We start from the raw sequence: 17219 nt of genomic DNA, 5'->3' as shown, positions 1-17219 counted from the left end.
TAATATTTGAAATTTTTCTATTTTAATTACTAATTGAAAATATTTTTATGAATAATTAAGCAATTCAATGATCTCATTTAAAATAGCCTTTCTGTTTAGTTGGTTCTACAATATCATGATAATTTCATCAGCTATTTTGCTTTCTGCAGCACAAGAAGAATCTTTTCAATTTTTGCCCCCCCTTTTTCAGTTCTCGCAGCCATGCTGGGGTGAAAACAGCTCTGCTGGAGGTTCATTCTGAAATGGGGAACACTGAAATTCTGGAAAGGGAGCCCTCAGAAAATCTCAGTAATGGCACCAGCAGCAACGTAGAAGCTGCCAAAAGGCTGGCCAAACGCCTTTATCAGCTGGACAGATTCAAAAGATCAGATGTCGCAAAGCACCTAGGCAAGAAGTATGTTCTATCCCAATACCGGGGGCGGGGGTGGGGGGCGGGGGCGGGGGGTGTGTGTGTGTGTGTGTGTTAATATCAGCTTTGATATTAATAACCAAGTCTATTCTGTTTTCTTGTAGCAATGAATTTAGCAAACTAGTTGCAGAAGAGTATCTGAAGTTTTTTGATTTTACAGGAATGACGCTGGATCAGTCTCTCAGGTAGGATTAAACATCACTTTTGTTCTTTTTTGCCTCCATAGGATTTGTCCAAAGAAGAGAAGTAATGTGCTGAAGCTAAAATCTGATTTTTATTTTTTTAAACCCACAGTTACTTTATGAATTTAGTCCAGATTGTACTAAAGATATTAAACATAGTAGAAAGTGAGAAAAATATATTGGGTTTAAGAAATCACATGAACTCATATTCTGCATCTACTAAGTGACATAGTAAACAATGGTGGCAGAGGAAGTCTTGACGAGAAATGGAATCTGTGGGAATTTGGTTTTTGGGTGATCAGTTTTTTTTAAAAAAGGGCAGTTTATGGATTGTAAAATTTTAGATATTTTTCCTAAGCATTTGTTTATAATACCAATTAAACTTTTAAGACAGTACTTTAGAATTAACTCATGAATGGAATAAAAATGAATATCAAGATAATAACCAGCAGAAAGTATCTATAGAAGTGATCAGGCAGTAGTACTCTTTGCTGACCTGTTCTAACATAAGTGTCTTAAACAAACTGATCCTTTATGCCATATTGTACTGTTCTTTTCTAAGAGTAGTTGAAGGTAAAACCCAGTCAGCAGCTTATGAAGTTTATAACCTCAGAGCCTGGAGGAATTCTGAGATCATCTGCGTAATTGTCTAGTTTTACAAATCAGGATACTGAGGCCTGGGAGGGGAAGTGAGAATGTTTGGATTATAAAGCACATAGTGACTTATCCTGTGGCTCTTTGCATGAATCAAGGATACTCACAGGTTTTGCAATGAAACAGGTAAGGGTGGGGGAGAAATATATATTTTTGTTTCGCACTCTTATGTGGTATCTTTTTTCTTTTTTTTAATTTAATTTTATTTTTTTAAATCACATTTATTCTATTACAGTTGTCTCAATTTTTTCCCCTTTGCTCTCCTCCACCGCCCCCCCGCTCCCACAGTCAATTCCCACTTTGTTGTCCATGTCCATGGGTCATTCATACATGTTCTTTGTCTAGTCCCTCCCCCTTCTTTCCACTATTGTGCTCCTTCCCCATCCCCTCTGGTCACTTTCAATCTGTTCCATGTTTCCATGCCTGTGGTTTATTTTGTTCATTAGTTTATTTTGTTGAATAGATATATTCCACTTATAGGGGAGAGCATATGGTATTTGTCTGTCACCAACTGGCTTTTTTCACTTAGCACAATATTCTTTACGTGGTTTATTTTTTAAAAAATTGGAAAGAATTGAAGTTTGGTCAGTGTAATTTAGATTAACAAACTATAAGCAAAACAGCAATATTTTCATAATAGAAATAAGGTTTATTGTATGTTTCTTTCAATAAGATTTCTTAGAGCATTTTAAATGATTTTTTTTTGTTCCTATCTCATGCTTTGGGGTATACATCTACTTTGTCAAGTGAGGAACAACTGGGTTTATCTACACTAGACAGTACTCTCAGTGGCTCTGATTTAGAATAATGTGTGGTTCTGGGCATATTTTCTTGTTGTTCAAAGAAGTTTTATACGCAGATTGATTTATTCCTAATTTATGTAATAAAGTGAGTTTTATCTCTCAGTTTCCTCCTCATGTAACAATTTAATAATGTGGAGATAGAGGTAAAGTAAAATTAACAGAAATCTCTATACAAGAACATAAAATTGCAACTTTAACACTGGTTCAGTGGCGATTACAGTCATGGTAACAACATAACAAAAAAAACTGTGATCCATGTAGAGTTTTCAGATATAGCCTACATGGTTATGTGTTTAGTCCTGTGTGCTTCAGTGTTTATCCAACTGGTCTGTTATTTACTTACTTACTTACTTATTTATAGAAGGGAAGGGAAGGAGAAAGAGAAACATCAATGTGTGGTTGCCTCTCTCACACCCCCTAGTGGGGATCTGGGCCACACACAACCTAGGCAGGTGCCCTGACTGGGAATCGAACCAGCAACCCTTTGGTTCACAGGCTGGCACTCAGTCCACTGAGCCACATCAGCCAATGCCCAACTGGGCTTTTTAAATGGCAACTTGAGATGCAGTTATAGAGTGAAATTACCTACCTTTCCAAGGTTTTTCTTGATGTGATTGCCCTGTCATATTTTACATGAACATTTAAGAGAATTTAAATGTCAATATAAATTTATACTGAATGGCAATCTAGTAAGTGATTTTTTTTTTAATAACTACAGAATATTTTACTTTAAGTAATTATTTTCTTGTTTCTATGAATCAACTGTAACTGTCATACATAAAGGGTATGGTAACATTTTCTAAAATTTTACTTTTTCCCCCCTAATTCTTTTTTTTAGGTATTTCTTTAAAGCATTTTCTCTTGTGGGAGAAACTCAAGAACGAGAGAGAGTTTTAATACACTTCTCCAATAGATATTTCCATTGTAACCCGGATACCATTGCTACACAAGGTAATGTGGTGGACATGCTTGATTGTTTTTTTTTTGTCCTCGCCCGAGGACACACTTATTAATTTTAGAGAGGGGGAATGCAGCGGGGGAGAGAGAAAGCAAAACATCAGTGTGAGAGATAAACAGCAATTAGTTGCCTCTCAACTGGGATCACACCCACAACCCAGGAGGCAGGAGTCCTGACTGGGAACTGAACGCAACCTTTCAGTTTACGGGACAGTGTTCCAACCAACTGAGCCACACTGGCCGGGACTTGAATTTCTTTTTTATACTAAGGGTTATTTTCCTCATTATGAAAGTTACATTTTATTGTGGAAAATATATACAAATTATAGAAAATTATACAAAAGGAAATTAAAATAATCTAAATTTTCTATCTAAAGATAACTATTATTAATAGATTTACTTCTTTCTAGTCTATTAGTACAATATTTATTTAATGTCAAGTTGGACTCATTAGAGAGTTGTTTCCTACTGTCTTTCCCTTTCATTGTGAGCATTTTCTCATGCCATCAAATATTCTTTAAAAAGCATATTTACTGATGCATGATATTCTTTACTCTCCTTTCAGTTATTTTTCTCTGTTTCCCAGTTCCATAGTATGACAACATTCTCTAAATTGCTTAGGCTTTGCCACTCTGAGATTTTACATGCAAAATGGATTGTAATAAATGAAATTTCATTTTTCTTATTTTCTTTTCCTAAACATCTGGTCTCTAAATTTCTTGATGAAGTGCATGTGTGCTTAGTTTTGGAAATATTTACAACTCTCACTAGAGTTTATGGTATGTCTGGTGCTTTTGTTTGATATTCATCAAAACAACCGTAACCACTGACTTTGGTTTATGATTTTAATGAACCATGAGTTTATGTTTATTGTACTACTTTTATTTTTTCAATTATATTTTATTGATGATGCTATTACTGTTGTCCCAATTTTTTGCTCTTTGCCCCCCTCCACCCAGCACCCCCACTCCCTCAGGCAGTCCTCACACCTTTGTTCATGTCCATGGGTCATGCGGATAAGTTCTTCGGCTATTTTTGAAATGCAGCTTTAATTGTTAATATGCCTTATGAAGAGTGGTTTCTTCTCCATTTCAATTCTTACAATAAAGCCAAGTTTTCAGGGTTTGAAGTCAAGTGCGTTTACTTAAAATTGGAGAACTCTCCATAAAGATACAAACTATGGAATAAATCACTGAGACCAGAGACACTAGAAATAAGTAATGATCTCTCAGCTTTAGTATTACCAATTAACTAAAATATATGTGTCCTTGATGTTGAGGGGAGTGAGTGGTCCCTACCCCTTTGTCTTGCAGGCCCTAACTAACTGCCTGATTGTTAAAGTCACATTCCTGTCTGTAAGATGGAAACTTACCTTTCTCTGTTCCTTTCTTTGACTATATTTAGACCATTTATTCATTGTCTCTATCACTGTCAACATTGAGTAGCAAATGCAAGGGATATAAAGGATGTTTTTATTAGAACCTTTTTCAAATCTAAGATGTTGACACTCCTGAGTGAAATAAAGAATACGGATTTGTGCATTCAGTTGGCTGTTGATAAGGAAATTTGAGAACTGGTTGCTGAGTTTAACACATACTTTCACAAATATACTTTAAATGTGTATTTAGAATTTGTGATAATAACTGAAACTGGAATAAATATACTTTTAAGCTGGTAACATCTGTCAAGAGCCATTAATAAGAGAAGTCTCCTACTAAAAAGCATACTGTTAAAAAATACGCTGTCTTCAATTCCTGAATTCTATAAATGGACAGGCCTTTCTGTAAAGTTAGCATAATTAATAAGGTTTTTCTGAATCTGCAGCTGCTCTGGTCTACTGTACCTGGATTGAGAATTGAGGGGAGAGAGTACTGAGGCAAACTAATTCTAAAGCCTGGAAATGAGAAGCTTAATTCAGTGCTTTTTCTTTTTTTATATAAAATAAGAAGAGTGATGTTTCTATATAACTGTGAAATCCTTCTGGCTTGAGCAACTTTTTCCCCTTAAATATTTAATTTTTTAATTTTCACAGATTATTTTAGTATTCTACTTTTATCTGATTCATAGTATCTTGGACTATTCAACCTAAATGTTTTCTTTAAATAATGGCAAGATTCATTTAAAAAAAGAAGAAGAAGAGCAAGAAAGAGAATAACTATTCCTGCCTATATATTTTTAGCCAGAGAACTGGAATCCAAACAGTAAACTGTGGAAGATGCAGACTGTGGCTTTCTTTAACTTTTGCTTCTTTCCTAATTCACTTTCCTCCCAGAAAGTAAAAAAAGTAACAGTATTAAATAATATATTATTTTCATGTCTTGTGTTAAAGAAAATTGAGAAGACATAAATGAAAAATAAAAATTATAATCTCACTTTCCAGAGATAATATTTTAAAATATTACCTTACATATTATTCTAGATGTGCTTATATTTAAAAGGAACCATACTGCAGATATGTTTTTCATGTAATAATTTATTGTGAAATACTTTCCACTTCTATATGTCTACTTGGACATTTTTAATTACTTAAAAGAATTATGTTTGGGGGGATCATATTTATTTGTGTTTTATTGGAAGCAATGTTTCTTTGAATATCCTTATATTTTGTGTAGATTTTAGTTACTTAGTATAAAGCCCTAGAAGTACATTTGCTGTGTCAAAGGACATTGTTTCTTTTTGTAGATATGTACTATCAAATTGTCCTCCTAAGAGGTAGGAATAATTTACTTTATCCATTAGAGTCCACCTCTGAGGTCTTCTTAAAGATTTATTCTAATCTAATTTCTGTCTCCCCAAACAAATAGGATGACTTGTGCCTAGCTACAGTTTTGTGCTTACCTAGGTTCTTAATGTAGGCTATTTTAATGATAATCGGAGTTGAACAGGAAATAGTGAGTTCGTGCTTTCTGTCCTTGTCTCTTTCCTTAGACGGAGTCCATTGCCTCACCTGTGCAATGATGCTGCTTAACACAGATCTCCATGGCCATGTAAGTGTGAGGTTGTGAACTGACTGCAGAAATCCAAAGTATCTTGGGCCTGTCTTTGCTTTTATGTTCATACCCATTTATTGTCTGCCTTCCTTTCTCTCATTCTCTTCATGGCAGGTAAGTAAACATAAATCTTTGGAAAAAGAAATAACTTATTTCACATGCTAACATAGAGCATAATTTTAAGTGAATGCCATATTGTCCACATGTCTGGAGTTCTATCTGTAATGTGTGTGCTCTCTCTTCTTTCTCCACTAGATGGCAGAGGCAGAATTTTTACTCTAATTTTTTGTTTTGTTTTTCAGTTAGTTATTAGGGTTGATGTTTTATATGGGAAGAGAGGATATAAGTTATATCTGAAAATGTTGGGTATGTTTTCACTAAAAACAGTAGTAAGTCTTAACTCTGTCCTTTCTACACTTCCTATACTCAGCTCACCTGATGTTTTACTAGTTGAAATATCAAAGTAACATAATTATCTTCTCATCTTATATTTAAAATATAGGATGAACTTAAATCTATAAGTATATGTATAAACTTTTGCCTTTCATAGATGCAGAATTTTAGCATTTACTTAAACTCTTTATGTTAGAGAAAATGAGAATGTTTTAGTTAAATATGAATCAATGTATACTTCCATTGCATAATAATTAATTCATCATCCCAGGCTCACTTATTTTGAAGAGAAAAATCAGGTTTCTTATCATTAAAGAGTCAACTTTATCCCTTGATTTGTTATATGATTTACCTTACAACTTAAAAAAAATCACTTTAAAGGAATTGAAACTTAAATATTAGTCCAAATTTGTTATACTCTTCCAAGGACATATAATCCCTTTATTTAAAACTATGGTGCTCCTCTTTAAGAAAGACAGAAAGGCACTGTATGGGGCCATTACGATGGATTGGGAGGGAGTGGGGATTCTACCACCTGAAAAGTGAAGAGTATAGTGATAGAATCATAATTTTAACACCATCTTCACAAATCTTACAATACTTTACTAGGAAGTTCCCTTTGTAATTTACAAGAGGTGAATTTAGAATAGCTTAGTGACTTGCAGATGTATGTAACATGTGTGCAGAGGTTATAGAGTCTAAAAGTGTAGATACCCCAGTACTCTGAGGGGACATTCTTGGGCAATAGAGTTGTAATATGTCTTGTGGAAATGAAAGTACCGGGATTCTGATTATTCGAGCCTGCAGTAAGTATTAGAGTCTAATATTTATCCAGCTTGTTACAGGGATGTCCAGTCAGTGGACTGTCTTGACCTCTGTTTTCTTGTTACCAGAGAAGCAAGTTTTTACTGCTTTCTGCTGTCTTATGGTAACAGTTGCAACGCTATTTCCTTCATTCCCTCCCACTCAATTTCTCAAACTAACTTTTAGCCAAAGGAGGCAGTTTTGAGTAGGCTTGACCAGGGGTCCCCAACCCCTGGGCCACGATGGACCAGTAGTGGTCTGTGGCCTGTTAGGAACCAGGATGCACAGCAGGAGGTGAGTGGCAGGAGAGGAGGGAAGCTCCATCTGTGTTTACAGGCGTTCCCCATCCCTCACATCACCACCTGAGCTCCACCTCCTGTCAGCCCAACGCTGTCATTAGATTCTCATAGGAGCATGAACCCTACAGTGACTGCGCATCTGAGGGATCTGGGTTGCGTGCTCCTTATGGGAATTTAATGCCTGATCATCTGAGGTGGAGCTGGCAGTGATGCTGCCACTGGGGAGCAGCTGCAAATACAGATTGTCATTAGCAGAGAGGTTTGACTGCACAGAGACCATAATAAATAAACTGTTTGCAGACTCATATCAAAATCCTATCAGTAAGTGACAAGTGACAATTAAGTTGCATTTGGTGGCAGGCTATAAAGCCATTCACCATGTCCCCCAGTCCATAGAAACATGTCTTCCATGAAACCGATCCCTGGTGCCAAAAAGGTTGGGGAATGCTGGGCTCAATCACGTGTAACATTGATCCAAGCCATTGATTCCCAGAATGAGGAAACTTTTTCGCATCAGATATTTTGAGGTCTCAGCTACATATCAATATTGTGCATTTAGTGTCTGTTGACTGAAAAAATGTGTAATGAAGAAAAAAGAAATCAATAACAGTTCAATTCTTTCTTAAAGGTTGAGGATCTAATAGAACATCTATGGAAGGTGCTAGATTTAGGGAGATTTTTTTTCTATTAAAAGCATATTGCTTTAATGCTTTCAAATTAACATGTATCTTATTAATCACAATAATTTGAAATAGCAAGAAATAAAGATGTGAGGTTTATTATTTATTCAGATAACTCAGGTGCTTGATGTTCAAACAAGCCATGGGCACCCCAGGTTCATAACCACAGATCTCAGGTTTGCTCTGGCTTTCTCTTTAGACCATTTTTTTTTTTTTCGGGATTGAAAGGAGATTAAATGAAGCATCACTCTTCTTTTTGGCAGCTACAATATGAGAGAGTTTATTTAAATGAACATTTAAATATTAGCTGGAGTTATGCCAATGCTACATAATTAACAATTGGCTCAAGTGACAGAATTACATATAAAGAGGGAGAAAATCATAAATACAAGTAAATCTCTATCATCTTCAAAATCTTGTTTTGGGTGATTATTAGTTCTCAAATATGTTTTCATAAGTGTGTTCTATATACTTAAGATTGTCTGTTTAGGTTTTTATAATTAAAGTCTTTAAATCCTTATTTATAATGCATACTGTTATAAGTCTGTTGAACGTACAGTAGGATATCATAAGAACTAACTCTATGAAAATGTGTTTCTCTTATCTTCCTCCCCTGGATTCATTTTAAAAATAAATTTCCCTTCTAGGTGGTAAGTTTTTATCCATCATTCTGGATGTAGCTTCTCTTGCATCATGAATGCCTGATTTATTGTTAGAGTGTCTGTTTGACTCATTAGCATGACCCCTATGAAAGTGAATCTTTCAGAATATAAAGTGAATTATTTCTAACTTCCGTCCCTGTTCACCTTTTTCCTTATTCTTCACTGCCTAGACCATCATCTCTCATTGCTTACTCCAATGCCACAGTAATCCTCCTGGGGAATGAACTAATACTCCATTTTGCTTTTCTTCCCTGTATCATGTCGTGGTAGGAATACACCAGCATGACCTTTCTTAGAATTGCCGAGTCAAGCCTGTCCTCATGCTTTTCAGTGGGGGAGGTATAGCAGGGGAGTTGAACTTCTTTGGCCTGTTCTTTGTGAACCTTTCATGTGGGTTTCATTTACTTGAAGGAATGATGCATTGGTATCGGTCTTTTGTTCTTCCTGCTAATTATTTTACTAATAAAATGATGGAATGTATACTAATGTAATAAATCTAATAACATTACATGATGAATGCCTTAGTATCTTTATTTTTCTAACTTATTCTCTCATTCAACAAATACTTAGAGTTTGTCTACTCCATTCCAAGTTCTCTGCCATTTGGGTAAGGATCAGGAATGAATGAGTCATGTCCATGGAAGTCAGTTCTCACCTCCAGTAGCATTGGCTAGGCCAACCACCATAGTCAGGTTTAACTGAAGAAATGGCGCCAGGTAGCTGAGGTGCTTGGTGGAAAAGCACTGGAGAGAGATTTTTGTTATACACTGAATTAGAGGTAAACTGCACCAAGAAGGCTAGGAAAAACCCAGTCTGAAGTGTATACAATATTTTGGGAAGAAATTCATTCAGCCGTTATAATTATTTCATTGGGACTAAGAATAGCAATTCCCTTCAGTACCTATTTTTTAAAAATATGAATGATTTATCGTTATCTTAGCAATAGTATTGACTTGCTTTTACTTGTCTGCAAGTGGTTTATTTTCTTAAATATTTTATGATTGCGGCCACATGCTTAATTTGCTAAGTAGCCTCTTATTTTTAAAATGCCTCTTCATCTTGAAATATATATGTAAATTAAGCTTGCACATACAGGTAAATTTCTATTAAAACAAACTCGAGTTTATTTTTCTAAATCTTTCTATTAAAGTCTATATTTTATTGCAAATGATATAAATAAAAATCTATCATGTTAGAATAAATTCAAACCTATTCCTTTTCTGGACTAATCTTCAGATGGGCTCACTCTGTTGACTACAGCTAGCTCTCTTGTACTTCGACCCAGCCTTCCTGGCAGGATCCTTGCTGAGGCTGAAGACAGGTGGCAGAGTAGGACAATAGGCAGGGATTTCTCACCGAGGAGGAAGGAGGAAGCTTTAGATATACAACTGGGTTGCACTGACGAGTGGGATAGATAGGTGCATAGTCAGTTCACCAAGTTCACAACTAAAAGGTAAAAGATACCCACAAGACAGTGGCTGCCCGAGTCAGGCCATGGTCAAAGGCAGTAGCCAGGACATTGCTTTTAATCAAGATTTGTGACAAAATCTACCCGTTAGTATTGTATCTTGGGACTTTTAGTAGCTCTTCTAACCAGAGTCTCTGCTTTTCTGTATTGACTGGAGCCATCCCACCCTGCAATGGATATAAGGGGGTGGGAGTGTGGTTTTCCTGGAGTGGCAGGTCTCTCTGCCTCAGGCTGGGCATCCTGCAGATACTTTATCTTGGGGATGCTCAGAGAGGCTGAATGTTCTGAGTTTAATGTAGCAGGCAGGACCTTACTGGCTTTTGTTTGTATGTTGAAGGTTGGGTAAGGGGTAAAACCAACAGTAGGGCATCATACATATAGAGCGGAAAAAAGTCAAGGAATTACTTTTTTTGTAGGTTTTGTAACAGAACAACGTTAATAGATATGTGTAGTTCAGTTTGAGATAGGTCATAAGAATTCATTATTTTTAATCTGTAAACTGCATTGATAATTGTGAGTTTTTGATTCTTAGGTTGTCTTTCTAGTAGCCTAGAATTTTATATAATGTGTGAAATATTTGGTTTGTTATCAGAAGTGGAAAATGAGTATTATAACTGTTATTAAAGAATTTTAATTCTTTTATTTTTCATATTTTATAGGTCCGCCCTCAAAAGTACCACAAACCTCCATGAGGTTGATAAATAATTAATATCCTCAGGAAAGCTGTGTATCTGTGATTATCACCATTGTAACTGGCAGCTGCCATAAGTGCATTTTGCTTGCTGCCCTCCCTTCCTCCCGCAGAGCTGTCTTCTGGGTGGATCCCTCTTCCTGTCTGTGCTATCCCACCTCCTCAATGCCCTCTGCCTGTAAAGGCATCCCTGGGATTCATTTCTTTCTCTCTCTGGGCTTTACCCTGTTGTTACTTCCATCTTTGGTCTTAATTTTCATTGAGTCAGTGCTGACTCCTTCCCTTGGAGTCCTCTTTCCCACCTCCTTGGTACCAAGTCTTCCCACCTGATTGGGACTCCCTAGCCAGAGGGACTTCCTCCAGATTTGCCTGAAATATTGCCTCAGGCAAAGGAAACAAAAGAAAAAATAAATGCATCTACATAAAAGTCAAAAGTTTTTGCACAGCAAAGGAATCTCTCAGCAAAATGAAAAGACAGCCTATAATTGCCGATACATCTGATAGGGGCTTAATATCCAAAATTTATAAGGAATTTAAAAACTCAACACCAAAAAAACAACCCAATTAAGAAAGGGGTAAACAACCTGCATAGCCACTTCTCCAAAGAGGACATACAGAGGGCCAGTAGACGTATGAAAAGATGCGTGTTACTAATCATCAGAGAAATGGAAACTAAAGCCACAATGGGATATCACCTCGCACATGTCTGAACAGCTATCATCAATAAATCAGCAAACAACAAGTGCTGGCAAGGATGTAGAGAAAAGGGAACCCTTTTGCAATGTTGACGGGAATGCAGACCAGTGCAGCTGCTGTGGAAAACAGTATTGAGTTACTTCAGAAAATTAAAAATGGACCTGCCTTATGGCCCAGCAATTTCACTTATTGGAATATATCCAAAGAAACATGAAATACTAATTTGAAAGAATATATGAACCCCTATGCTCATTGCAGTGCTATTACAATAGCCATTATTTGAAAGCAGACCAAGTGTCCATCAGTAGATGAGTGGATGGAAAAACTGTGGTACATTTGCACAAGGGAATACTACTTAGCTGTATAAAAGGAGGAAATCTTTACCTTTCATCACAGCATAGATGGACCTGGAGAGTGTTATGCTAAATGAAATAAGTCAGCCAGAGAAAGACAAGTACCATATGATTTCACTTAAAATGTGGAATCTAATGAACAAAATAAACTAACCAGGTGGAGACAAGTTTATGAATACAGGGAACAGACTTGCAGGTTTCTGAGGGGAGGTGGCTGGGGCCTGGGTGAGAAGGGTGAAGGGATTAAGCAAAGAAAAAAAAAGGACTCATGGACACAGACAGTATGATAATTCCAGAGGGAAAGGGGGTTGGGGGAGGGTAGAAGATAAAGCAGGATAAATGGTGATGGCAGGAGGTTTGACCTGAGGTGGTAAACACTCAATACAATACACAGATGATGTATTGTAGAATTGTGCACCTGAGGCCTGTATAATTTTATTAACCAGTGTCACACCAGTAAATTCAATAAGAAATTAGTAGAGTTTAGTCAGCCTGTAATTTGGTAATGAGGTCAGTGTCTTTCCTTTATCTTCTCAAATTTTACAGGAAATACTTTCTATGAAGCAGTGATAGAATCTGCTACTACCATGCTCCTCAAACCTCACAATATCAGCATTCCTTTCTACTCTTAAAAGTTTTTGAGGACCCTGAAGAGCTTTTTTTAATATTTTAAAAATAATTTGTATTAGAAACTAAAATGGATGATTTTAAAATATTTATTAAATTAGTTTAAAATAACACCCTTTTAGTTAATACCACCCATTAAGTGAATAACTTTTTGTGAACAGTAATTATAAGAACAAAAAATTTAGTGGAGAAAATGCCATTTAAGATTTTTTGCATATCTTTTAACTTTGGTTTAATAGAAGACAGCTAGATTTTTCTGCTTCTGCATTTAGTCTGTTGCAATGTAGCACAAGTTATGTAGCTTCTAGAAAACTTTAACTTGTGTGTGTGGGGAGGGGGAGAGAAAGGAGAGAAATGTTTTTAGTATTATAAGAATAAGTTTGACCTCATGGATGCCTTAAACAGGATCCCTGAACCATACTTTGAGAACCACTGTATCGTCATATTATTTTCAGTTGCCGAATTTTTCTTGCTACCTGTTCCGGTTCCTTTTTCAATAGCAATGTATTGCACAAGTGGTATTACACAAGGAAAAAATCCCAGTACTATTTCAGATACCCCTAAAGGGTGTACTTTTAACTTACATTAGCTTTGTGGTTGGGGTCTATGAAAGAATACTATGAATATAACAGCTATAGCTTCCAGTTTGGAAATACGAAGGATCCTGCTAATCATGCATATAAAAAAATGGACACCTGAGGGCAGTATAACACTGTTCAACCTGTTTGATAGAGAAACCTCCAAAAGAAAAATAGGAGCTTTCGCAGAGCTTCAGAACTTAATTATCAGATCAGTAGTATGCTTTTTCACCATTTATTGTAACATGTTGGAGGAGGTGGAATTGTCATGTGGGAGAGTATGCCTGCTGTGTTTTTAATATCCCAAGACTGAAGAAGCCAGATTTTACCAATGGATCATGAGAGCTTTTTGTGTCTCCAAAAGTATTCTTTTCTGTAGAGCTTCTGGACTTTATTCTATTAAAAATGAGAAATTCTAGGATCATTTTGCCTAATTCTTTAACACCTAAATAAGAATATACGCTGTGGTCGGCTTTCCTGGCGAACACTTGATAGCCAACCTATTAGCAGGTCTCCCTTAGGACTGAGTTTAGGTTAGGCCTTGACTGGAGCTTTGGAGGAGGTTCCATTCCCCCAGTTGCCAGGAAAGGCCTGCTCAAAGCAAAGACTTGGGCACCCTGGCTGATTTTGGACGGTAGCCTGTGTGATTTCTAGGTGACTCTATTCAGAATGAAACTCTCCATCTTAACTTTCTCCCTTTGCTCATTGTCACCGCTCAAGTTGGGAGCTGATTATCTGCTGAGGTGGGGGAAATGTCCTAACTTTAAGAAAGGAAAAATCAGAAGTTATGGCACAGAGCACATCAGGATGCCTAGTCTGTTTGCATTGCTCATGGTGTTTTCCTCAATAACAATGCCACTTCCTTCCAGTTTTCTTTTAGACCAGGGGCTGGTTAAGTGTGACACACAGGCAAAATCAAGCAAATAAAGTTCTATTGGAACACAGCCGCACCTGTTTGTTTACACCTTCAGACTAAAATGACCGTGTTGAGTAGTTTTAACAGGGACCTCATGGCTTTTGAAACCTAAAATATTTCCTATTGGTCATTACAGAAATGTATAGAATTTGTCTCTTCCAGACTCCTGCCCTTAGTCCATAAAGCCCTCTCTGTTCCTCCCCTAGACATGGTAGGGTATGGTTGAGGATGATCCTTTTACTTACTATTCAAAATGGGAACAGGTTAAAAAATCTTAAGTTTTTCAGAAATGATAAATTCATCAAAGAGTTTCTAAAACACATTTAATGTATCTTTAAAAGAAAAATGGAGGAAATAGCTCTCTCTCTCTTTCATATAGAAAATAAGTTTGATAATGGCAATATAATTATTTTGGAGAATAGTTTTAAATTTGTCTGGGGATGTAAACTCCTAGACTAGGGTATTTTTTTTTCTACTTTTTAATTAATATTATCAGTCATTAAAGATGGTACCTTACTTGGCTAAATATTCAAAACTTGGGCCTGATTAGTATTTTGAGATTTAAAATAAAATTCTTCTTGTGGATTTTCTGTTTATGTATTATCTTTTTAGGTTTGATTTTAATGATCCAGAGATTCGTTTTCATTGAGCATCTGAGAATTGAGTAGAAATGTTGTAGTGATTTTGAGGGATGATTTCTGTGCCTCTCAATGCACAGGAGGGCCTTTCTAAATCTCCATGCTTTATTCTTTTAATAGGAAGGGATTTAGAATATAAGAGTGTGCTGTGAAAGCACTGCCTTGGCAGGCAGCAGGCCAGCATTTATTTCAGAGCAGGCCTACTTTTGCGCAAGTCATGAATCTGTTTGGGAAGAGAATGAATAGGACCTGACAGTGTGTGAGCGTCTCTGTGGTACCTATGAATCATTGAAATACAAAGATGATGATTAGAGTTAGCTTTGTTCAGTGGACAGTATTTGTTTGAATAATAGCATTTCATAATAACTGGAGCAGTTTGGCATAATTGCAGAAAACAATCCAGCCCATCATAAGGAGTGTTTCCTAATGACAAAGACTTCATTTAGTTTTACTCTCTGATAAAAATGATATAAAAATTCAGAGAGCATTTAAACATATATGTCAGTAAGACACAAAATGAACTAATCTGACCCTTTGCTCTTTTGCTGCTAAAGCTTACCTAGGAAAATTGCCAGTGAGTCAGAGAAGGGTACTAAATGGCAGATGTCAACAGCCTCAATTAATAAATTATTCAAAAAGTTGTTGGGCATCTTTGACCCATAGAAAGTCATGTGTCTTGGTTATCTTTATTCCTTGCATTGGCCAGACTGGAAATTAACCAAAGGCTTATAACAATCTAAAGGGTGTTTATTGAAGGGGAAAAAAACCTCAAAGAGCTGAATTTCCATAAGAACAGTAAGCTTTGTGGTGTTTTCACTTGCCCTGTTACCTGCCATTCCCTGCTCCAGCTCCACAATGGTCTTGAAAACCAATAGCCTCACAATCACAGTAGCTATGCAAACCAGAAGCCTAACATCCACTGAAGTTGGCAGTTTGAAGCTTATGAGAGTTGAAGGGAGAAATAGACAAGTCAACAACAATAGTTAGAGACTTCAATAGCCCACTTCCAATTATGTTTAGAATAACTACCAGAATATTGACAAAGTAATAGAAGATTTGAATAATACTGTAAATCAACTTGATCTGACAGAGACATCTATAGCACACACTGACCAATAACAGCAGAGTGTGTATTCTTTTAAAGTACAAATGGAATATTCTCCAGGAGGGACATAAAACAAGTCTTAATAAATTGAAAAGGTATGAAAATAAGCCAAATATATTCACTGAAATGAAATGAAAATGAAATGAAATTACAAATCATTAGTAGAATGAAGTTTGTGGAAACAAACACATTTCTAAATAACCTATGGGTCAAAGGGGAAAATCACAAGGAGAACTAAAAATACTGGGAGGTAAATGAAAATGAAAACACAACATAAAATATATAAGATGCAGCTAAGGCAGTGCTAATAGGCAAATTTATTGCTGTTAATGCCTATATTGTAAAAGAAGAATGATCTCAAAGCAATGAGTTAACCTTTCAGTGAAAGAAAAATAGAGCAAACTGAACTGAAAGAAAGCAGAAGGAAGGAAATAATTGTAGAGCAGAAATAAGCTAGAAAATTGAAAAACAAAAGAGACACATTTTAATGATCCCGGAAGTTTATTCTTTGAAAAGATCAACATTGACAAATGTGTAGCTAGCCTGCTTATGAAAAAAAGAAGATTCGAATTACTAACATTAGTAATGAAAGAGGGCACTTTACTATTACCTTATAAAAATGAAAAGGATTGTAAGTGAATACCATCAATAGTTGTATACTCACAAATTAGATCACCTATGTGAAATGAACAAATTTCTAGAAAGATAAAAACTACTGAAACTGACTCAAGAAGAATTACAGGGGTAGGGGAAAGTAGGTTTATAGTTGTGAGTATGTGAGAGAGTTAATTCTTGTATTATTTATTAATTATTGTATTATTTATTTGTATTACAATTGTAAACCTACTTTTGCCAACCCCTGTATAAATTCTGAATAGACCTATAACAAGTAAAATGATTGAATTAGTAAATTTAAAATAACTTCCCACAAAGAAAAGCCCAAGACAAGAAAGCTTTACTTGTGAATTCTATCAGACATTTAAGGAAGTTTTAATATATATCCTTCTCAAAATATTCAGAAAAAAAGGTGTGAGGGAACACTTCAAAAAGCATTCTATGAAGACAGTATTACCTTGATTACAAAACCAGACAAAGCTATCACAAAAATAACATCCCTTATGAATATCTCATGTGAATATAGACACACACAAAATTTTTTAAAAACGCACCTAATACAACAACATATATAAAGCATTATACAATACACCATAATCATTTGAGATTTATTTAAGTAGTGCAAGATTGGTTCAACAGATAAAAAGCAATCTAATGTACTATATTAGTGGAATAAAAGAGAAAAGCCATGTGGTTGTC

At 35.8% G+C, this 17219-nt stretch overlaps 1 protein-coding gene across 7 annotated transcripts in view; it reads left to right on the top strand.

The window, feature by feature from the left end:
* The window catches only part of PSD3 (pleckstrin and Sec7 domain containing 3), a 493623-nt gene that overhangs the window by 270143 nt on the left and 206261 nt on the right, over positions 1 to 17219 (top strand). For 6 of the 7 annotated variants that reach the window (XM_054565912.1, XM_054565914.1, XM_054565915.1 and 3 more), the window contains 4 exons: positions 191 to 394; positions 514 to 594; positions 2887 to 2999; positions 5934 to 5992. In XM_054565912.1, the coding sequence (XP_054421887.1) occupies positions 191 to 394; positions 514 to 594; positions 2887 to 2999; positions 5934 to 5992 (457 nt within the window). Of the gene's footprint in view, positions 1 to 190; positions 395 to 513; positions 595 to 2886; positions 3000 to 5933; positions 6011 to 17219 lie in introns of those variants that run through there. The other variant, XM_054565918.1, reaches the window with a different exon arrangement.

This window comes from Pteronotus mesoamericanus, unplaced genomic scaffold, assembly GCF_021234165.1.
Source record: "Pteronotus mesoamericanus isolate MK-2021 breed Mesoamerican mustached bat unplaced genomic scaffold, CSHL_Meso_final contig_169, whole genome shotgun sequence".
NCBI lineage: Eukaryota > Metazoa > Chordata > Mammalia > Chiroptera > Mormoopidae > Pteronotus > Pteronotus mesoamericanus.
Note: the sequence above shows the minus strand (reverse complement) of the source record. Positions and strands in the feature narration are given on the sequence as shown.